This window comes from Notechis scutatus, chromosome 4 (assembly GCF_049901735.1).
Source record: "Notechis scutatus isolate UNSWTSFEM ecotype Mainland chromosome 4, rNotScu1.2, whole genome shotgun sequence".
NCBI classification, from domain to species: Eukaryota; Metazoa; Chordata; class Lepidosauria; order Squamata; family Elapidae; genus Notechis; species Notechis scutatus.
In genome coordinates this window covers 79,914,500-79,938,624 of record NC_142012.1, presented here as the reverse complement: position 1 = coordinate 79,938,624, position 24,125 = coordinate 79,914,500, and the positions used below count along the sequence as shown (strand labels likewise).

Below are 24,125 nucleotides of genomic sequence, written 5' to 3'. Positions count from 1 at the left end.
TCCCTCCATCGGAGGAAAGGAAGGGAGGAAAGGAAAAGAAGAAGAGGAAGGAAGAAGGACAGAGGGAGGGAGAAAAGAAAGAAGGCAAGGAAGGACTGAGAGAAAGGGAGGGAGGGAAGGGGAGGGGAGAAAAAGAAGGGAAGGAGGAAGGAGGGAAAGAAAGAAAGGACAGAAGGAGGGAGGGAGGAGTAAAGGAAAGAAAGGAGGGGAGAAGGAAGGGAAGATGAGAGGAGGGAGGGAGGAGTAAAGGAAAGAAAGGAGGGAAGAAGGAAGGGAAGAGGATAGAAGGAGGGAGGAAAGAAGAAAGGAAGGAAAGAAAGAGGAAAGAGAGAAAGAGAGAGAAAGAAAGAAAAGAAAGAAGAAAGAAAGAAAGAAAGAAAGGAAGGAAGGAAGGAAGGAAGGAAGGAAGGGAGAGGAAGGAAGGAAGGAACGAAACGAAGCGGGGCCGCCGTCGCCAGAGCAGCAGCAGCAGCGGCCCGCCAGCATCTCCTCCTCTTCCACCTCCTCGCCGCCGCCGCCACCGCTGCCGCCATCGCGGGCCGGGGAGTCGCGGAGCTCCGGGCAGGGGAGGCGCAGGGCCCCGGCGGCGGCGGCGGCGGCGGCTGCCATGGAGCCCAAGCACAAAGAGCTGCTGGCCCAGTGTCAGCGGAGCCTGGCGCAGGCCATGACCGAGGTGGAGCAGGTGATCGCGCTGCTGGAGGCGGCCGCCGTGCTCGGCCCCCGCGACTTGCACCAGCTGCGGGAGGCCGGCCTGGGCCCGGCCGCCGCGGGAGAAGGCGGCGAGGGAGGCGGCGGCGGCGGCGGCGGCTCGAGCGAGCCCATCCCGGCCAGCGTGGCTAAGGCCGAGCTGTTGCTCCAGCTGCTGCTGGCCAAGGAGCGGGACCACTTCCAGGATTTGCGGGTGGCGCTGGAGAAGACCCAGCCTCACCTGCTCTCCATCCTCTACCTGAACACCCAGGAGGTGCAGTCGGGAGAGTCGGCAGGTGAGTCGGACAGGTTTGGGGTCACCTGGTTGCGGAGGGGGGGGGAGGGAAGGCGAGGGAGAGAGGGGAGATCCGGATCTTTGGGGGAGAAGCAGCGTTGGGCCAAGCAGGTAGAGACTCCCACCCAGGTAGTCCTCGCCTTTACGACCGCAAGGGAGCCCAGCACTTCAGTCGCAGAACGAGACAGTCATTAAGGGAGTTTTGCCCGGTCATAAAAACGACCTTTCTTGCCACCATCATTAAGCGAATCGCGGCAGGGTTTACGTCCAGTCCCACGCTTGGGAAGGGAATCCGGCTTTTCCATCGGTTTTGCTCGCCGTCATAAATGTGAGTTCTGTGGCTGAGCGCCTGAATTTTGATCGCACGGCCCTGGGAGGATGCTGCGACGGTCATAAGCCGCGAGACGCAGCCACAGGTCACTTTTTTCCCCCAGCACCGTTGTAAGTCAAGGACTGCATTCCGGATGGAACAGCTTGTTGGGAAAAGTTGGAAAACTGGCCGCAGTTCTTCCCCCCAAAACGGTCATTGCCGGGGTGCAAATGGCGAACCAATCCAGAAAGAGTAGGATGGAAAGGCACATGGCCTTGGCAGAAAAATCTCATTTGCAAACATGTTTTTGTGCGTTGAGAAAAATGGGACACTTCCATTCCAGTGGTAGCCTCCACAAGCTGAAGAGTTGGAGGCATCAGAGGTTGCACGGTTGAGCTTATTTTGGTGACACTAAGAAGAGGGTACCATTTGTATTTGTGGCATCCAACTTAATTAGATTAACAGAGTTGGAAGGGACCTTGTAGGTCATCTAGTCCAACCCCCACCCAAGCGGGAGACCCTACACCATTTCTGACAGAGGGCAGTCCAGTCTCTTCTTGAAAGCCTCCAGTGATGAAGCTCCCACAACTTGTGAAGGCGACTTCTGTTTCATCAGTTGATTGTTCTCACTGTCAGAAAGTTTCTAGGTTAAATCTCTCTTTGCTCATTTTCCATCCATTATTCCTTGTCTGGCCTTCAGGTGCTTTGGAAAATAGCAGCCCCTCAAATATTGGAAGACTGCTATTATGTCTCCCCTGGTCCTTTTCTTCACTAGACTAGGCGTTCATCATATGTTTTAGCCTCCAGTCCATTCAACATCCTGGTTGTTGTTCTCTGCACTTTTTGTAGAGTCGCATCATCTTTTTTATAGTGTGGTGACCAAAACTGGGTGCAATACTCTAGGTGTGGTCTTACTAAGGTTTTATAGAGTGGTATTAGTACCTCCCTTGATCTTGAGTTAATGCAACTCTGTTAATGCAACTTAGGATTGTGTTGGCTTTTTTGGCATCCAGATTTGTGGCAGCTCTGGACAGGTGGAGAAATACCTGTGGTTGTGGCTTTGCGATGGTTTTATTTCCCCATGGTTGCCTTGGTTGATGGTTGGAGAAAGCTGGAAGGCTTCAGCTGGAAGGACTTTGTCTCTTTGGGTTTGGGCAAAAGTGTTTAAAAACAACAACAACCAAGATGATGGTTGCACTTCCTAACACGTAGAAATTTGCAAACGGAGGGATTTTGGAGCTTGCCAATGGCTTCACCAAAAGTAAAGAGCTTCTCCTGCTCCACGAGGGTGTGTGATTCGTCTCTGCTCACATCCCTGCCAGAAGCTTTCCTTCTGCCCTCGAGCCTTGCTTTCGTTGTGACTTTCCCCCCACAACAATTTTCAGAGCCCTAATACTGATGTGCAGGGCTTAAAAAAGCACGTTGCTTCCATTATCTCAGTAAACCGTTGCAAAAGTGCCTTGGGGTAGCTTGTATGAAGTCATAATCCTGACTTCTAAGGATCTGTCTCCTTGCCTACGACCATCCAGTGAATCCAATGGCGGAAGCAAGATTGGGTGGCTAGATTTATCAAAGAGACTCACTACCCAAGTAGGTTTCAGAAGTACATTTTTGCAAAGAGATACATTTTGGGCAATTCCACTGGGCACTTCCAGAAATTGGATTGCAGGTAGTAAGCAAAGTTGCCACGGCACTGCAAAAAAAGTGATTTAGGACAAATTTTCCACACTTATGACCATCAGTCGCATGATTTACATTTGGATGCTTGACAACTGACTCACATTTATGACAGTTGCAGTGTCCTGAGGTCATGTGATCCCCTTTGAATCCTTCTTGACAAGACAAGCCAATGGGGAAGCCAGATTGTCATGCCCCTGTCAGAATCTGACTCTGAGGAAGAAGCCGAGCAGCTGACAGGGAGTGGGAGTGTGACTCCTTTGGCTGTGGAGGAAACTGGGGAAGGGCACAGTCTGGCTGGGCAGAGCAGGGGAGAGGTAGAGAGGGAATTCAGAGGAAGACCCAGGCCCACCCCTTCTTCATCCTAGGGCATGCAGGGAGGAACGGAGAAGGGAGCAACGTGAGTTGCGTGGCTTATGGGGGAGGAAAGGGCCTTGATTCCCTTCATTAGGGAATTAACTGGTATTGTGGAGGCTTATCTGAGTTCCTGGTATTTTCCCAACTGTGTTTGCTTTCAAGCCTACAACCCTGTCAAGTTATTTACTGCAGGGTGGATTGTTTGGATCTTTAGTTACAGTTTGTATGTACTTTGTTTTCGGACTGAATTTCCTCCACTTAAAGGCTGTTCCTGGGAGAGTTTTTTTCTCCAGCCAAAGGTTACCTGGACATTGGGGGCAAAATTAGAGGTAGTAAAGGGATTCTTCTTACTCATGTGACTGTGTTGACTTTGAGCTACACCCCTTTGGGTCATCACACAGATTCACTTAACTAATTTAACAACTGCAGTGATTCACTGAACAAAACGTAGCAAGAAAAGTTGTAAGATGGGGCAAAAAACATCACTTAACAAATGTCCCACTTAGCAACCTAAATGTTGGGTTCAATTGTGATTGTTAACTTGAGGGCCACCTGTTTTTGACACCAACACATACAATCGTTTGCCTTTGCAGGTGCTTTAGAAATGCCCTGAAGTCTAAAATATTCCCACAACATTGTATGTGCTGAATTTGTCACTCCATGGATTTCTTACCTGTCCTAAATGTTGATTCATCCTGGGCCCAAATTAAAAAAGGTGGTTATTGCCTTGAAAAATGGCACGGGACCACATATAAATGCTCACCTCACATTGCCAACCGTGGAAGTTCATGTGATAAGGAGGGTTGGTGCATCTCACTGTCACTCAATGACAAGGGTCTCTAAACTTGGCAAGTTTCTAAGACTTGTGGACTTCTAGCTCCCAGAATTCCTGAGCTGACATGACTGGAGGAGGAATTCTGGGAGTTGAAGTCCACAAGTCTTAAAGCTGTCAAGTTGGAAGACCCCTGCTCTATGCAATATAGTTGCTGGCAAAAAAAACCCTCAAGGCAATTTCAACTCAACCTGTCTTGGTAGAGGGTGCAATTTTCAGGACAACAAGGTGGAAGAAGTCTTCCAAGTTTTGTTTTGTTTGACTACCGAAATGTTTCTCAACCTTCCCACTTGAAATTCTGTGAACATCAACTCCTACGCTTGTCTGGGACATCCTGGGAGTTGAAGCCTGCATGTTTTGAAGTGGCCAACTCTGATAAACATTGGACTCTCCATTCTAGTTCCTGGTAGTCGCTTATCTAAAGATGCAGACTACAGAATTGGAAAGGACCTTGGAAGTCTTCCAGTCCACTCAACCCATTCTGGTCACAAGTCTGTCCAAATCTCTTCTTAAAAACCTCCAGTGATAGAATAGAATAGAATATTCTTTATTGGCCAAGTGTGATTGGACACACAAGGAATTTGTCTTGGTGCAAATGCTCTCAGTGGACATAAAAGAAAAGATACATTTGTTAAGAGTCAAGAATCATCAGGTACAACACTTAATGATAGTCATAGGGCACAAACAGGCAATGAAACAATCCTAGGAAAAAGTCAATATAAATCATAAGGATACAAGCAACAAAGTTACAATCATACAATCACAAGTGGGAGGGGATGGGTGAAAGGGAGGATGGGAGAATTAATAGTAATAGCAGTGCAGTAGTGCAGTAGTGTAAATAGCTGGACAGGGTTGAGGGAATTATTTGTTTAGCAGAGTGATGGTGTTTGGGAAAAAAAAAACTGTTCTTGTGTCTAGTTGTTCTGGTGTGCAGTGCTCTATAGCGTTGCTTTGAGCGTAGGAGTTGAAACAGTTTATGTCCAGGATGTGAGGGGTCTGTAGATATTTTCACAGCCCTCTTTTTGACTTGTGCAGTATACACAGTATACATGATGGAGCACCTACAACTTCTGAAGGCAAGCCCTTCCACTGGTTGATTGTTCTCACTTTTAGAAAATTACTCCTTAGTTCTAGGTTATATCTTTCTTTGATAAGTTTCCATTTGTTACTTCTTGTCCTGCCCAGAGGTGCTTTGGAGAATAATTTGACCCCCTCTTCTTTGTGGCAGCCCCTCAAATACTGGAAGACTGCTATCCTGTCCCTCCTAATCCTTTTCTCTAGACTAGCCAGACCCAGTTCCTGCAACTGTTCTTCATATGTTTTTAACATATCATATTTGTTATTCACCACGTTCGTTTGTTTGTTTATTAAATCTATATGCAGCCCATCTCACTATCCTAAAGATACTTAAGGCATAGTCTACCTAGCTTTTTAAGCTCAGCTCAGTCAGTTAAATATTGTCCCTTTCTGAAAAATGCTTGGAATATGCCTCGACCTGTCCTTGACATTCCTCTAAAAACTGCTTGCAGGTTTTGGTTCCTTATGTTTTGTCTGCAGTTTCTTTTCTTCTTCTTCTTCTTTTTAAGAAGAGGAGTTGCTTTTATGTGATAATTACTTTTTGGTTTGCCTAGTAACAGCAAGGAGGTAATAATAAATCATAACTGTGGAAGTTTCTTTTCTGGAGAGAGAGAGAGAAAGAAATGTGGCATAAGAAAATGTTTCCATCAATAGCTACAGGTGTCTTTGATTGATGAGGGATGGGAGATAGACATTTTCCCTCCTCCTTTTTCTTTGTTCTTTGGGGGGTGTCCAGTGGGGTGTGTGTCAAGAAACATTGTATTAGGTTTTTTTTTCTTCTTTTCTTACACCAATTTTTATCCCCCTCCCTTTTAAAAACTTTCTTCTGCAAATCCCTTTTCTGCTGTTTCCTTTTACTTTGTTTGGTTCTCAAAATATTCCCCTTTTTAGTTGCCTCCTCAAATGTCAAATTTTTAATTTCCTTTCTTTCCCCTTTTTGCTTTAAATCTCATTGGTCTAAATGCTCACTGAAAAAATGGCCTCTTCTTTGATCAACTGGGGAGAGGGGTATTTTTTTTAATTATTATTTTATTTTGTATAGAATGAGTGGATTTTTACTCTTGTGTGAAGCTCACCAAGTGACTAAGGGGTTTGTGCCATCGTTGGTTACTCACTCGATGGATACAGCTCCTTATGAGTTCGTAGGCTGTGTCCAAATTGACAGGTTTGTGGATGGATCCATTGATTGAGTACCAGGCCTTGATGAATTTGCATGCGTGGCCAATGATTTTTATTCTGCCCCAGTTGAACTGGTGCTGTTTGGTGTTAATGTGGGTCAAGATCGGATGTGGAAGTATCCCTAAAATTAAATAGCAATAGTACTTAGCAATAGCCCAATATGCTGCTTTACAGCCCTCTCTAAGCAGTTTACAGAGTCAGCCTCTTTCCTCCAACAGTCTGGGTCCTCATTTTATCGACTTCAGAAGGATAGAAGCCTGAGTCAACCTTTTGGAGGAAGGAAGGAAGGAAGGAAGGAAGGAAGGAAGGAAGGAAGGAAGGAAGGAAGGAAGGAAGGAAGGAAGGAAGGAAGGAAGGAAGATAGCAACAGTACTTAGACTTATATTCTACTTCACAGCCCACTCAAGTTGTTTCCAGAGTCAGCCTCTTGCCCCCAACAATCTGTGTCCTCATTTTACTTACCTCAGAAGGATGGAAGGCTGAGTCAGTCTTGAGCCGGTCAGGATCGAACTCCTGGCAGTGGGTAGAGTCAGCCTGTAATTCTGCCTTCTAACCACTGCACCCACCATGGTTCAGTGGTAGATTCCCTGAGAGTAGGTAGAATTTTTTTTTTGTAATGTTGCCTCTTTTTATCAACGGTGATTGAACAGTTCAACCCCAAGCAAGAACCAATGTTTTCTCCTTGAACCTCCTTTCCTTCTCTAGTGATGCATCTGTTTTCTGAGTAATTTCAAATGCTAAACAGTTGTTGCATAGGCATTGCATTTCTAGAGGAGAAGACCTATGTCAACTGCAAAGTTCATTCCCATCTCCTTCCACGAGAATGGCATCAAAATACGGGTGACCAGATGCCTCCCTTGCAGTCTGTCTGAAGTTCTGTTGCGACGCATTAGGTTAAAGCAGTTCAAAAAAAAAACCTTTGGGGCAAAATTGTGCAGCTGAAGTTGCTTCTGTTCTGGAGTTGACTGAGCTAGAATGGCCTGATGGAATATGACAGTTCATTCTGACAGCTGGTCTTTTGAGGGGATAAATTTGATCCTAAGAGATTACTCTGTGCAAGCCGCTCTTTCTCTACGCTGCAGATGTTCCTTCTTGAGACCAGAGAGTGATTAAGGGTTACCTTGGATCGAGTTGATGGTGTGTTTAGTGTGATGAGACGATGGATGAGTACCCATTGATCGGGTTTCCACTAATACTCCCAATAATAACTGGAAAAGACCTTTATCAAAATGCCTCTTAGTCATCTTGGAAAGTCACTGGTTTTTTTCCAGTCCATTTCTATAGAACATCGACTCATAGGGCTGGAAGGGGCCTCAGAGATCTTCTAGTCTGACCCACTACTCAGAGCAGGTGACCTTATACCAGAGGTCAGCAACCTTAAACACACAAAGAGCCACAGAGGTTCTAACCAGAAGCCCCCCGTCCAATTCTGGAGCCGACCAGAAAGTCCAGTTCTCCCACCATAGAGTCTCCTCCTAACACGACGTCCTTTTTTTTCTACTTGTCCTAACCGAAAGCCCAATCAATTGTGGAGTTGACCAGAAAACCCACCCCTTGCCATAGAGTCTCCTGGTGTGCCGTGCTTCCCCTCTCAAAATTGTGGCGCCGATGGGTGACAGCTTCAGCAGAAGGATGAAAGAGCCACATGCGGCTCCAGAGCCGCGGATTGCCGACCCCTGCTTTATACCATCGTAGTCAAATGGTTGTCCATTCTTGATGATGCAACACCCACAACCCAGAAGATCCCATGGATTAATTGTTCTGTGAGAAAATTTCTCCTTAGTTGCAGGTTGGATCTCTCTTTCATGTTCTTCCACACAATCCCCTTGTCCTGCCCTCTGGTGCTTTGGACAAGAAGTCAACACCTTCTTCTTCAGTGTGCTGAGTAGAGAATCCAAGGAATGGGCTAACTCTGCTCATCTGCTTGGAGACTGAGTCAGTCAACTCTTTGGTCACACCTCCTTTGCTTACGCATGCCCAGTTTTGACTCAGTATCTTCATCTCTTCTCTCTGCCTTTCAAGTATGGGGAGACTGCTATCATGTCTTTTCTAATCCTTCTCTTCAATAGGGTAGACCAGGGGTCTCCAAACTTGGCAACTTTAAGACTTGTGGACTTCAACTCCTAGAATTGCCCAGCCAGCATGGAATAGCTGAGGAATTCTGGGAGTTGAAGTCCACAAATCTTAAAGTTGCCAAGTTTGGAGATCCCTGGGGTAGACATACCTAGCACCCTCAACCCTCAACAGTTCTGGAAGATTGCTGCAAGGTTGTATCTGAACTTCTTCTCCCTTTCCTTTCTAGAGTTAAGATTTTATTTCTTTCTTAATTAAATGCAAATGCAGCCCATCTGACTCGTAGCTTACAATGCTCATTTGTGTAGTCCAGTTTGGTCAGAATATTTCTAATGTTGGTCGCACACCCTCTTTTAGGGTTAAATTGGTACCAACCAGGAGAGCTTTGTGAAGCTTTGGAAAGGCTGAAGCCAAACATCACTTTGGTGTAGTTTTGCAAAGCAACACAATCCTTTTGTCTGAGAGTGAAAAAGAAATGACCATGTTAATTTCCTTTGGTCTGTTTCATAACTCGCCTATTCCTGCCCAGGAGCCCTTTTTAGCTTTTCCAAGTGACAGGCAAACAGAAAGATGATGTATTTCATTAAGGCAATACAATTTGCATCTCTGGCTGGACCAAAAATATTGTGTCATCCCTGGGCCATGAAGCTTACGGCTATGTGTCTGTCCAGATGAAGGCAAGTGCAGATCAGGATGGATTTTATTTTAAGAATTCCCTCTGGAAAGGCAAGCTACTCCTAATGTGAATCTTTATAATCAAGATTCTGTTGGGTTGTCCTTTTACTAAACGAAAGTGCCTAAGTCCCTTCCTCTCCCCAAAAGGGAAGTCTCATTTTTAGCTCCCAACTTTATAAAGAAATTATTTTGATTTTTTTTTTTAAAAAAAAATTGCTTTTCATTTTAGAAAGAAGCAAGGTCATTTTATACTTGTCAAATCCATTAGACTGTAAACTAATCTCACTTATTTAATCACTGACATTTGGGTGAGTCTTTCCTCCTCCTAGAAAACCAGAATTTCATCACAACCAAATATTTTTTTTAATTGTGCTTAGGGATTTTTTTTTATTTAAAAAACCACGTTTCTTTTCCTTCAACAAAGGAGTGAAATACAATTCAACTGTCATTACCTGTATTTCTGAACTCAGTCAATCTATCCATTGCTTTATGTCAGGTTATTGACCCAATTTGCATATTAGTGCAACCAAATTAAAATTAAATTCATTAAATATGCCTGAATTTGAAATTGGACTTTTAAACAGCATTTCCCCCCAAAAAAATATCTCCTTAGTTTTACATTATCTGTTCTTGTTGTATTTTGGTCATAAGGAAAGACTGCTTGTGTTGTATAATCACAATTATCGTTATCCGCTATCTAGGCCAGAAGTTGCTTCTTTTCTTACTGTGAAGACTAGGGGGTCTTCTACTCTACTCAGGATTATGACTTAGCTCACCATAGGAAGATTTTGCCCAACTAAATCCCATAGCAGAGAGACAGTTTAGTGTGGTGGTTAAGCCATCCGGTTAGAATCTGGCAGGCTATGAGTTCCACTCCTGCTTTCGGCACAGAGAAAGCTGGGTGAGTTTGGGCCAGTCACTCTCTCTCAGCCCTAGGAAGGAGGCAATGACAAACCACTTCACCAAAAACTTTTTGTCCCCCCAAAAACCCTGCCAGGACTCTTCCAGACAGTCACTAGGACTCAAAACTCCTGATATTGTGATATATTTGTAATATTTTTTTTTAAATTTCCATCCTGCTTTTCCTAAGAGGGACGTGGTGGCTCAGTGGCTAAGATGCTGAGCTTGTTGATTAGAAAGGTCGGCAGTTCAGCGGTTCGAATCCCTAGCACCATGTAACAGAGTGAGCTCCCGTTCCTTGTCCCAGCTTCTGCCAACCTAGCAGTTCGAAAGCACGTAAAAAATGCAAGTAGAAAAATAGGGACCCCTTTGGTGGGAAGGGAACGGTGTTCCGTGCGCCTTCGGTGTTTAGTCATGTCGGCCACATGACCACAGAGACGTCTTCAGACAGTGCTGGCTCTTTGGCTCTGTAATAGAGATGAGCACCGCCCCCAAGAGCCGGAAACGACTAGCATGTATGTGCGAGAGGAATCTTTACCTTTCCTCTTAAGAGCTCGAGGTGATGAATATGTGGAGGGACTGTTTTTCCCTCCTTTTATTCCAGCGAGGATCCAGCAAAATAACTTGGGTGATCCCTTTTTCTACTTTAGCTTTCTCCTCTTTGTCTTGCTTCTCAAACTTTTATTTAGGGGCTCCGAAATGGATTATAATGTAATAGGTCTTCCTTCCATTCCTACCTTATAGTATGAACTGTGTAGCTTCATGACAGACAGGGAGTGTGTGTGTGGGGGAATTTAGGGCTCTCCAAGCTTGGCGGTTTTCTCACAGACATTTCATGACCCAACTAGGTAACATCATCAGTGCCAGGTAGCTAATGGTTTTTTTTAAACCAGTTTTTTTTTCCCAATATAAACATATTTTGTGGACAGTGTATTGACTGGGTCAAGTCTTTTTTAAGCAACACTAACCATAATAACACAAATAAGTATCAGTGCCAGGTAGCTAATGTAACGGGTCATGAAATGTCTACGAGAAAACCGCCAAGCTCAAGAGAAGCATGAAGGACCAGCCCTCAGCTATCGATTGTCCCTTTGAGGGAGACACGTGGTGTCCAGCTCCTCTTTGTGGTTGTAGGTGCAACGCCTTCCCTGCAATCTGAAACTATGCTAATGTGGAATTCAGACAGAGATGGAAGCCAACATGGTGTTCACCAAAGGTCTGCCAAGATTGAGTCACTCGTGTTGTACATGTGGCTGCATGTACACCCCCTCGAGAACATTCCAGCGTTGGAACAGATCAACAGGATGGGCAAGATACTCTACAGGGGTAGTCCTCCACTTATGACCATGGGGGTCAGCCCCACATTTCAGTTGCAAAGGGAGACATTTGTTCAGCCCCGTTTTCCGAACTTTTCTTGCCCTGGTTGTTAAGTGAATCACACAGTGGTTACATCAACCCTGGATTCCCTGTTGACTTGGCATGTTGGAAGGCTGCCAAATGTGACCCCCGGGAGACTGCGACCATCATAAATATGAGACAGTAGATGAGCCTTTGAATGTTGATCAGGTGACCCACCAGGATGCTGCAACAGTCATAAATACGAGTCAGTTGCCGAGCATCAGAATTTTGCTCACATGCCCATGGGGATGCTATGACGGTCTTAAAGTGTGAACAACAGTCATAAACGGGTGGAATTCAGCTGGTACGGACCCCATCATAAGTATGAAACAGTTGCCAAGGGCCTGAATTTTGATCACGTGATCTGGGCGATGCTGGAAAGTTTGTGTTATAAACAGTCCTGAGTCATTTTTTTTCCATTGGCGTGGTAACTTCCAACAGTCACTAAATGAACTAACTTGAGGATTGCCTGTATGTCTCTTGTTTCCACCCCCCTCCTCCTATCCAGTACAGCAGCCAGGACTTGCTGTTCCCTCGATGGCATTGGTTGAAAGGGGTTTGGGGTGATCAGTGGTGGGATGCAAACCTTTATTACGACTAGCTCTGTTGGTGCACGCGGAGCGTTCTAAAATGAGTAATTTTAAGCTTGAAAATTTACCGTCAGCGCTGGTGAGTGAAACAGCTGAGGTGTGGCAATCCGCTCTGCCACGCCTATCAGCTGAGCTACAAACAAAGGAAATATAGGACAGGAAAGGGTGGAAGGTAGTTGGGCAGAGCCAACTGCTGACTGGCGCTACCGGATTGCTAGAACCGGTGCGAACCAGCAGCATGCCACTGCTGGGGGTGATGTCGGAGTAAACCAGTGGTGGTGTTCTACCAGTTGAGCCCAGTTCTGGTAGCACCGAAGATCAGCGGAGAGCTGCTGTTGGGCCCACCCACCCGCCTGGGCTCCCATACTGACCTTTATTCCCTGCTTTTGAAGCGCCGCTGCTTTCCGCGCCGAAGCGACAGGGAGGGTGCAGGATTGCAGGAAGTGAGTCGGAACGCCTCGGTGCCTGTGCAAAGCGCGCGTCTGGCGCATGCGCCCACCAAGCCACGCCCACCGAACCGGGGGTAAACTATTTTGAAGCGCACCACTGGAGTGAACGTTGAGATGAAACAAGCATTTAAACACATGGCTAGACAGAGGACGGCTGTTTGCAATTGAACAGTCTGTCAGACTGTCTAGCTAGGCAGTTACTGGTGTTTGCTTTCCTCTTTTTGAAAAATAAAAATAAATAAATAAAACACTTTCCCATTGAGGAAGGAGAGCGGCTCTTGAATCAAATGTGCTATTTGCACTGCTGGGTTTTGCAGCCTGGCCACGGAAAGCTGTGCTTGCCGTGTGCGCTGCTGAACTTTGCACATGGATGGCTGAGCTGTGGAGGTTGCGTGCATGCAAAGGTTATTAAAAGAGCGTTGCATTTGGGCTAGGTTAAGCCTCAGTGGGCCTATGCATTGTGTCGCTGTTTTGTTTCTTCTAGAGATCAATCTTCGGAGGGCAAACATTTTACTTTGGGTGCCTGTCGGCCGGCTCTGTGCATGCGCTCATTATTTCTTGCTGCAGGAACATAAATGCTGTTTATGCAATTAATTCACACCTTGCAGCTTTCCACCCATCCTTACCTGCAAACAACAATATCAGCAGAGAACAGTGCAGTTGTTTTGGTTAGGCTTCCAGGTTACAAAAAAAAGAAAAGAAAAAAACAACCAAACAGATCTGTTACTTTGTGACTGATCAGTGCCTGCAGAAAAATTGGTCCAGAAGTTCATGGCTAAAAAGAAACACAGGGAAGAAAACATTAAGAAAGCTGCATGGAAGTGACATATTAATTGAACAAATCTTTTCTTTTATCAAACTGAACAGAACATCAACTGTTCTTTGTCCTGAAGCTGGCTGGCTGAGAAACCCCACACAAGTTTATTTAATGCAACTTATATATAATCTGCCTCTTGTTGATAGTAGCTTTTTAAATCTAAATCAGAGGTCTTCAAACTATGCTGTGCTGGCTGGAGAATTCGGGGAGTTGAAGTCCACAAGTCTTAAAGTTGCCTAGTTTGGGGATCCCTGATCCAAATCCTTCTCCCCCCCCCCCATGGCAAAAATAGGACGATGTTCCCTGTGCTTTTCTATAGGCAGTGGTGGCATTCTACTGGTTCGGTCTGGTTCGACTGAACCAGTTGCTCTGACAATCATCTGTAAGCAAATCGGTTCTCTCTGACGATCAGCTGCTGGGCCTTCCCACCCACCCTGGCTCTATTCTGGCCTTTATTTCCTGCTTTTCAACCTCAGCTTCTTCGTGCAGCAATCACAGCTGTTTTACACACAGGGCTGGCAGCAGAAGATGAGTTGCAAACGCTGCGTGTGCGCAAAGTGCACTCTCACTCTGAACCGACCACTGTCTATAGCTGTGATGGCGAACCTATGGCACGCATGCCACAAGAGGCACACAGAGCCATTTGTGCTGGCACGCAAGCCACAGGCAAATTTACCTCACTGCGCATGCGCGCACCTCACAGATGATTCCCCCCCCCCGGTTGGTTGGAGGCCTTTTTCGGCTTCCCAGAAGCTTGGAAAAAAGCCTCTGCAAGGCTTTTCAGGGATGAATTATAGGCATGTTTTGCCATTTCCTATAATACTGGAAGTGACGAAACGGGCCTATAATTCGGCCTGAAAAGTCTTGCAGAGGGTTTTTCCAAGCCTCTGGGAGGCTGAAAAATCAGCTGTCAGGCACAGTGCAGGTAAGAGGGTGGGTGTGTGGATTGCGCGTGCAGGGGGCGTGGGGAGGGGGAGTACACATTGCATTATGGGTGCTGGCACACACACAATTTTTGGCACAGGAGCCCAAAAAGGTTAGCCACTACTGATCTATAGGGATCTATTTAAATTTACAGGTAGCCCTGGACATACGACCACAATTGAGTTCAAAATTTCTGTTGCTAAACAAGACAGCGCTAAGTGAGCTTCACCCCATTTTATGACCTACCTTGGCCAGATTCTGTTAAGTGAATCATGGCAGCGGTTAAGTTAGTAACACGCTGGCTGAGTGAATGTGGCTTTTCCATTGGCTTTGCTTGCAAGAAGGTCACAAAAAAGGCATCACATGATCCCAGGACACTGCAACCATCCTAAATAAATGCTAAGAATCCAAATGTTGATCGTGTGACTGCGAGGACCTTGCAATGGTCGTACAAGTGAAAAACGGTCACAAGTCACATTTTTCAGTGTCGCTGTAACATTGAACAGTCACTAAATGAATGGTTGTAAGTCAAGGACTATCAGAAACATGCCAAAACTGCTAACATCAAAGATAAACTAGTAGGATAACCATCAGCTAGTAGTGGAATTGTATCGGGGAGATGGGCAAACAGTGTAATAAATAAATAAAAAGTATATTCCCAAACAACCCTGGAGCTAAATTTTCTGCTAGCTGGGTAGAAGGTAGCTCTCAGCCCCTAGACTGCTACCCTACCTGGGGTGAAAATGCAGTATGGTTGATGTTTACAAAACATCAAAAAATACTTCCTACAGTTATCATGCTAAACATTCCACCTGTCATGCCCCTGTTGGAATCTGACTCGGAGGAGGAAGCCGAACAGGTGACAGGGAGTGGGACTGTGGCTCCGTTGGCTGTGGAAGAAACTGGGGAAGGGCAAAGTAAGGCTGGGCAGAGCAGGGGAGAGGTAGAGAGGGAATTCAGAGGAAGACCCAGGCCCACCCCTTCTTCATCCTAGGGCACGCAGGGAGGAACGGAGAAGGAAGCAACGTGAGTTGCGTGGCTTATGGGGAAGGAAAGGGCCTTGATTCCCTTCATTAGCTGCAGCTGGGAACACAGTGTATAAAAAAGGAAAGCTGAATGCATCAAGCATTCAGGAGAAATGTGAATTTATCATGTATCATCATGGCTTATCTGTGTTCTTGGCATCTTCCCAACTGTGTGAGCTTTGCCATGTCTGAAATTCCTTCTCCTGCCCTGTCAAGCTAATTACTTCAGTTTGGTTTGTTTGGATTTTAAGTTACAGTTTGTGTGTACCTTGTTTTGGATTGAATTTTCTGCAGTCAAAGGCTGTTCCTGGTTGAGTTTTTTTCTCCAGCCGAAAGTAACCTGTACATTGGGGGCAAAGTTGGAGATAATAAAGGGACTCTTATTGCTTATTTGTGCCACGCCCCAGATCATCACACCACCATTTTGCTTTTTAGTGGTATGCAGAACATCCAAGATTATGTTGATTTTATTTCTTCGAAGGTGGTTTGGTTCTGCATTCGGTTATCCTCTCCGTTTTCCTGCCCCACCACCCTTGTTGGTGTGCAGCTTATAGGAATTGCTTTCAATTTTTAATCATTTTTGTACCCCGACTATCTTAGTGATTACCTTATGACTCTTGATGAATGTATCTTTTCTTTTATGTATACTGAGAGATTTGTGTCCAATCACACTTGGCCAATAAAGAATTCTATTCTATTTTTTTTTTTAAAGGAAGCTCCATACCATAAAAATGTAAGAACCTATCAAGCCCATGAAATCAGCCATGTTTGATGAATTTGGACCGGACGGGCGTAGCTAGGCCTCTAGGTGGGATGATTATGCTGGCTGGAAGGACAATTCACTTCGTTTTGCGTTCTGAAAACTTGAGTAAATTAACTGACATGGCTTTTTTTCCCCCCTCTAGGAGTTGTAGTTAGATTACGGCAGTGTGAGGGCTGCGTAGGCGGCCGGGAGGCCCCTTAGGGTTTCCTGGCAATAAAACCATATTTAAGATTTGAGTTCAGGCCTGTCTGAACCTTGTACTTCATGGACAACTTAATTTCCCCTGGATGGCTCCATCTGCGTGCTTTCACTGCGATTCCTGAACGTGCCTTTTTAATGCTAAATACAAAGCAAGCCCTTCTCTTCCAGGAGATAAATACTTGTATTCGGCCCATCCTGCATTTGCCTTTTCTTAGGGCTGAGTTTCCCCTCCCCTTTCTTTCTCTGTTTCCCCAGCCGGCTCTGCCTTACTTAGAATATAATTAATGAAGGAATTTAGGGCAAACACAATTAAATTACAGGCTTGTTCAGTGACAGCCAATGATCGGTGTGAATGGGCTAGCTGGAGTTTCACATGATCAAAACAGTTGGCTGTGCCTTGAAGATGTCGGCCACAACCAGAACGGGAAGGCTTTCCGGTCCGTTTTATATGAGCAAACGGTAGGAGAAAGTTGGAGGGCTTGGGGTTGGTTGTCAGATTGATTAACTTGGCAAAAGGTAAATCAGGAACGATGTACTTCCAAGCTGACTTCCAAGCGCAGTGTGACCTACTCAATAAAGATTTTTCTCTTGTAGACTTTGAGAAACGTTGGAAGAAAATGTCCATCTGGGTTCAGTTACAAGCGGGGAAGAAAGACACTGGAAACATGGTGACTGCTTGGAAAGATGGTTTAATGATGGACAGGACCACATGCCTTGGGTGAAGAAAAAAAAAGAAAGAGATGCTGAGAGTCCCTGGGTTTTATGCCCTCTGTTGAGATCTGAATTTGAGCTTGTGTTCTGATTGGTTGTCAGACTCCCATGGAGCCATGCAGGGGCAACTCTGTAAGTTGTCTTTTGAGTCCAAGCTTGGTTGAGCCTTTGCTGGATGATGATGATGTAATGAAAGGGCTTTGGGCAATTCCTATTATGGGTCTGCCTGAAGGAGGTAGATCTTTGTTATGTAGAATAGACTGGCCCAGGCCTTAATGACCCATTAGTAAAGCGGGTGGTGTTGGTGGTGTTTCTGCCTCTCTGAATTTCTACTTCTCTTTTAGGGGAAATATTCTCCCTTTTTAATATATCCTAAAATATTTCACTTCTGTAGGAGAGGGGTGGGTTTTTAACAACAGAAACAAGAACAAATTCATGAAGTTCCTCCTTCAAACCTATCTTTCTGTTTAAAATGGGCTTGGTTCCAGCATTGGCATGGGTTTTTTGGGGAGGGCAAGCCAGAGAGCTTGTAAGAATGGCAACTGGTTTGTGCTGTTGCAGTTGTTTTGGTCATAGCCACCGGGCAGTGAAACCTTCTATTCTTGCTAAAAGTTGGCCACGGAAAAAATAAATAAGGCGAATCTATAACTGGCAGTCAGCATCTTCTGTTGCAAATCAAGAATTGCACGTAGTCATCGACTTACAAACTTTCATTTAGTGACTGTTCAAAGTTACACCGGCCCTGAAAAAAACCCCTGACTTATGGCCATTTTTCACACTTACAACCATGGGCATCCCTGTGCTCATGTGATCAAAATTCAGACACTTGGCAACTTGCTCATATTGATGACAGTAGAATGGAAAAAAGCAAGTTTTAAACAACGATTCAGAGGATCAGGAAGCTTAGCTGTTTGTTTTTTCCCACACGGTGCTTTGGATCGACAGTGTTATCCCATTACAATTCTCGGTGTGGAGCAAACACCAAAGTCAGTATTTTGGAATGTCGACATGCTATCCACAAAGGATACAAATTGAGCAATGCTCCTTTAGCAATACTCATCCCAAAGAGTTTTCTGGCAATGACCAAAAGAGAAACCTCTGGAGCAGGATTTTAAAACAATGGTAGGCTTTATAGACTGGTATCCGGAGTGGGGCGGTGTTATATGGCGTCCCAATATTACCGGCAATATATTGACCTTTGCCATGGCTGGGATAACAGAACCTTTGTACAATAGTGGAGAATTGTGGGGTTTAATTGCAGGAGGATATCCTTTTCTCTGTTATAAATACTCCTCATTCAGCCTCAGTGTGTGATCTGTGGCTCTCCAGTCTTAGGAGAGAGCTGAGGTTTCATTTCCCCTTGCATCTGGCTTCATCTATAATTGCATAACCTCCCCCGTTCATCTCTTCCCCGCTTGTCTTAAAAGCCAGTTCCTCAGGGCTCTTCTTCCCCAGGTGTTTCTTAGATGTGCAGCTCATGTCGCGACGCTCAGGTCTATTTCTTCAATTTATATGAAACGCAGGTATCTTATTTTTCCATTGAAAAAATAAATCTTGAACCAAATCTCAGAAACTTTTTTTTTAACTTTTTTTTTTTTTTGAGCAGTCTATTGAGTGCAGTTGTGCCCTGGGAAATGATAACAAGGATTATACACACAGACACACACACCCTGTCTGAAGTGGTACCTATTTGTCTACTCGCATTCGCATGCTTTTTGAAGTGCTTTTTGAAGTGCTGGGGCAAGGAAGGGGAGCTCACCCTGTCGCATGCTGCTCGGGTCTCAAACCTGCCGGTGACTCCACCTGCCAAACTCAGCATCCTTAGACACTGATCCAGGGGGTGCAATGGCTCAGAGCCATGGAAAGAGCCACGCTTGGCATTACAAGACAAGATAGAAAGACCTGCAGATGCAGTAGAGAACAAACGAAAGTCTACGATGCCATCAAGAGAGTGAAGGAATTGAAATGGAAACGGGCTGGACACAGAGCAAGAAGAACTGATGGCGGGTGGAACCAAAGCAGTCATAGAATGGGTCCCACTCGATCAAAAGCTTCCACGAAAGAGATATAAAACAAGATGGAGCGATGGCATCAGCAAGTATGGCAGGCCCAATTGGCAAAAGAAAGTTCAGGATTGTATTGGTTGGAAACAATATGAGAGAGAAAGAGACAATGGCTATATAGTCTATATAGACAATACACACACAATGGCTAGAATGATAGATAGGTAGGTAGGTAGGTAGGTAGATAGATAGATAGATTATTCTAGCCATTGTCTACCCATATTATTTACCCATATATATGTATATGTATATGTATGTATATGTATACGCGTATGTGTGTGTGTGTAAATATATGTATTCATATATTTGACTGCCACTTTACATTCCTGTAAATCTCAGATTTCTTTTCATGGTTTCTTGGCATAGGATGTTTCCTATTTCACAATAGGAATGCACGCTGGTTGTTATTTTTTTCACCTTTCTTATTTTTACAACTTTCTGTTTCATTTTATTTTTTTATTTTTTGCACCCGGTACTTTCATTAGAATCATAGAGGGCAGGAAGAGCCTTGGAAGTCTTCCAATCTTTTCTTGAAGACCTCGAGCGATGGAGCACTTACAACTTTTGATGGCAAGCTGTTCCACTGATTAATTGTTCTCACTGTCAGCAAATTTCTCCTTAATCCTAGGTTGGCTCTCTCTTTAATGTTCTTCCACTCATTACTTCTTGTCCTGCCCTCTGGTTCTTTGGAGAATAAGTCAACCTCCTCCTCTTTGTGATTGCCCTTCAAGTATTAGAAGATAGCTATCATGTCACCCCAAATCCTTCTTGTCCTTAGATATATGTTGTTCCCTTAACTCAGGGGTCCCCAAACCTGGCAACTGTAAGATTTGTGGATTTCAACTCCCAGCATTCCTCATCCAAGGTTTGCCTCTAGCACAGCCATTTTGTTTTGGCATCATGATTGTTCCTCAGATTTTGAAATGTATCTATCAGCTCCCCCCAGACTGGATGCTTTAGTATAGGGGTCCCCAAACTGCTATGCTCGCTGGAGAATTCTGGTAGTTGAAGTCCACAAGTCTTTAAGTTGCCAAGTTTGGATACTTCTACCTTAACTGTTCATCATACAGTTTAGCCTCCAAACCCTTAATTATCTTTGTTGCTCTTCTTTGCATTCTTTCTAGAGTTTCAGCATCCTTTTTTGTGTCGTCGTAACCAGAACTGGATTCAAGTGATCCTTCCCACGACTGTTTTCCTGTTAATTCACTACTAGCTAGTATCCCATCTGCTGATGTTTGAAGTTAATTTTGGCCCGTTGAAATGTTACGTTGTGTTTGTCCATTTTGAAACACACTCATCCGTTTTGAAAACATCCTTTTGGGTTATCTGCTATCCTAGACAATTTAGGGTCATCATAAAATGTCGCTTCTTCATGACTTGGTTTAAATTGCAGATTATTCCTAGTCTCCAAGATGGGGCCCAAGAAAATGGTTAACTCCATTTGTTTCTGGAAGCGCTACCAATCTTTGGCATTAGTAGGTAAGCCAAAATCCTAAAGTCACCTCTTGACAAATGTATCTTTTCTTTTATGTACACTGAGAGCTTTTGCACCAAAACAAATTCCTTGTGTGTCCAATCACTCTTGGCCAATAAAGAATTCTCTTCTCTTCTCTTCTCTTCTCTTCTCTTCTCTTCTCTTCTCTTCTCTTCTCTTCTCTTCTCTTCTCTGTGGCAAAAAATATGTCCCTCAACAATGCAGATAAACATCATGGCTCTAAATGATTACCTGAAGAAATAACCTAACTTAAATATGAATATTATGTATCAGGTTTTATCTATTACATTGGGTTTCTCCTTAATGATTGTAATAATAATTAGACTCAATCCTTGGGTATCATTCCTCTTTTAATCACTTCCCAGTGAAAGAATTGGCCATTTATCTTCATTCTTTGTCTCCTGTTGTTTTATTCAGGCTAAGAAAGACCTCACCGTCTTGCCCCACGATTGCTAACTCTTCTTGATGTAAGAGTTCCTTTAGTTCTTGTTTGGAAAAGATTTTGACAATGTTTACCCCATCACCTCTACCCACACACTTATAGCTGCTCCCAAAATAATTGGAGAGAAAATTGACTGAAAGCGGTCAAAAAAAAAACCTGTCTTGATTCTTCTTTAGCAGGATTGCCCTACGTTTGTTTGCATGGGTTAGTCTTCATCTTACGATCATAATTGAGCTCAAACCATTTGTCACGGATTGAATGAGATCGTTGTTAAGTGCATTTACTAACAAAGGAGAATATTTGTAGCTCAGGGTTGACCTGAGGACTTCTTGGTGCTCTCTGAGCTTTCTGTAGTCTGTAATGCTTTCATTAATTCACCTACATTAGATAGGCCAGTAATTGCCCCAATTGCTTTTTATAAAGTAGTGTTTTTAAAAACTGATGGTTGATGTTTTTTAAAAATAAAATAAAATGCATCAGATGTACACTGGGATCCCCCATGAAGAATGTCACAACCAGATTTTCTTGGAAATTGTTTTGGAACAGTTGCCAGGTTGATTATCCTATTTTCCAGACACTCGGAAACAATTGGAACAAGATCATTGTTTATTGTTGCTCAATGTTATTGTCTGAAAAGAGACATCAGCCTTGTTCCTCCTTCTCGATAGGCCTGTGAGTTCACTAATTAAAAACTTCATTTCATTTACCCCGATGTAAAAAAAAAATCAGCTTAACCCTCCTACACCCCCAGGAAAACAGCTTTATGGCAGGAATAAACTGTTTCAACTCCTTCCCTCAAAACAAGGCTGTAGAGCACTGCACACCAGAACAACTAGACACAAGGACAGTTTTTTCCCCAATGCCATCACTCTGCTAAACAAATAATTCTCACAATACTGTTCAACTATTTACTAAGTCTGCACTACTATTACTATTAATCTTTTCATCACTCCTTATCACCCATCCCCTCCCACTTGTGACTGTATGACTGTGACTTTGTCGCTTGTATCCTTTCGATTTATATTGATTGTTTCCTAGTATGGTTTGATTGCTTATTGTACCCTGTGACTATCATTAAGTGTTGGATCTGATGATTCTTGACTCTTGACAAATGTATCCTTTCTTTTATGTACACTGGGAGCATTTGCACCAAGACAAATTCCTTTTGTGTCCAATCAATTCTGTTCTGTTCTGTTCTACTCTACTCTACTCTACTCTACTCTACTCTACTCTACTCTACTCTTCATTCCAATATATATTCTATTCTATTCTATTCTATTCTATTCTATTCTATTCTATTCTATTCTATTCTATTCTACTCTACTCTACTCTACTCTACTCTACTCTACTCTACTCTACTCTACTGTATTCTATTCTAAACAGTCGTGAGGGTAACACCAAGAACAAAATGGATTTAAAAGATGGAGGATGGAGGACCATCGAGCAAGGATTAACATTAAAGGAGGATATGGCTGAAGGAGCTGACCTCCCTTATGCAGGTAGCCCTCCATTTATTTAGTGACCATTCAAAGTTATGACGTCACTGAAAAAAAGTGACTTACCTCCACGTGATTGAAATTCAAACGCTTGACAGCTGTCTCATATTTATGACGGTCGCAGTGTCTCGGGTCATGCGAACCCCTTTTTGCAACCTTCTGATCAGCAAAAAGTCCACGGGGAAGCCAGATTCACTTAACAACCATGTTGCTCACTTAACAACTTGTGGTGATTTGCTTGCCAGCTGTGGCAAGCAAAAGGTGGTAAAAAAATGGGGCAGAGTTCACTTACTAAATGTCCTGCTTAGCAACATAAATTTTGTGGTGGTCATAAGTCAAGGACTACATGTAATACTTGGAGGGCCCTGAATAGGTTGAGTGTTGGAATAAATGTAAAACCAACATGCTTAAATGAAGGCCCTTAGTGGAAAACAACACACAGTGTAAATGTGGAGAGACACAGAGCTCGACCCATCCACTGGTATGTCAGCTATGACAAAGCCAAGAACCTCATTCTGGCAGTTTAAAGTTTGTTCTAGACATAGAAAAAGAAGAAGGAGGAGGAGGGGGGAGGGGAGGGGAGGAGAAGGAAAAGGAAGAAGAGAAGGAAGAAGGAGGAGAAAGAAGAAGAGGAAGAGGAGGAAGAAGAAGAGGAAAGAAGAAGGAGGAAAAGAAAGGGGGGAGGAGGAAGAAGGAGGAGGAAAAGGAAGGAGGAGGAGGAAAAGGAAGGAGGAGGAAAAGGAGGAAGGAGGAGGAAAAGCAAGAAGAGGAGGAAGGAGGAGAAGGAGAAAGAAGAGGAAGAAGTGGAAGGAGGAGGAGGAGGAGGAAGAAGAGGGAAGAGGAGGAAGAGGAGGAGATCAAGAGGATTTGAGTTAATTAAACTGTTAAAACCTTACAAATTGGGGGAGGGGGATATTCATTCCTTTTGGAGAAAATAAAGAAAATAAATACAGCTTGGGATTCACATATAAGAAGGCCCTTAAACTGTAAACCTGATAGTTGGTTCTTAGTGCCTTCAAAAAAGCTGGCCGGTATAGGTGAATATATAAACAACCTATCACAACTACAGCAGACACCCAATGCCATTTACCTTGTTTTCACTTGAAACTCAGGAAATACGGCTGGTTTTCGTTCAAGCAGAGGATGACAAAAACAGATTCAGGCAGGTTTGAAATGCACACACACACACACACACACACACACACACACACACAGATTGACTGACAACCTTGTTCAGATGTTTGCAGAGCATTTTTGTTAGCGCTCTGCTGCTCTACATCGGTGCGTTCAGGGAAGCTGCCCAGGACGCAGACCTGAAGAGTGAAGTGAGATATGGAATCTTTTACCGTTAGTTATTTAACAGAATAGCAGAGTTGGAAGGGACCCTTGAGATCTTCTAGTCCAACCCCCTGCTCAAGCAGGAGACCCTTTACCAGACAAATGGCTGTCCAGCCTCTTCTTAAAATCTTCCAGTGATGGAGCACCCACAATTTCTGGTGGTAAACCGTTCCACTGATTATTTTATTTTTATTTATTTATTTATAATGTGTCAGACAAAAACAAAAACATGAATTATATAAAAAATAAAATGACAGAGATGACAGGCACGTTAGTGCTCTTTACGGACCTCTTAAATAGGAAGTGAGGCTCACAGAAGTCAATTTGTGACTAAAACTGTGAAAATTTGTA

At 44.0% G+C, this 24,125-nt stretch overlaps 1 protein-coding gene across 4 annotated transcripts in view; it reads left to right on the top strand.

Annotated features, from left to right (window-relative positions):
* Positions 1-346: 346 nt before the first annotated feature.
* Positions 347-24,125, top strand: part of DLG5 (discs large MAGUK scaffold protein 5) — a 120,578-nt gene continuing 96,799 nt past the window's right edge. For all 4 annotated transcript variants that reach the window (XM_087963906.1, XM_087963905.1, XM_087963904.1 and 1 more), the window contains exon 1: positions 347-983. In XM_087963906.1, coding sequence (XP_087820032.1) covers positions 608-983 — 376 coding nt within the window. In that variant the 5' untranslated portion in view covers positions 347-607. The remainder of the gene's footprint in view (positions 984-24,125) is intronic.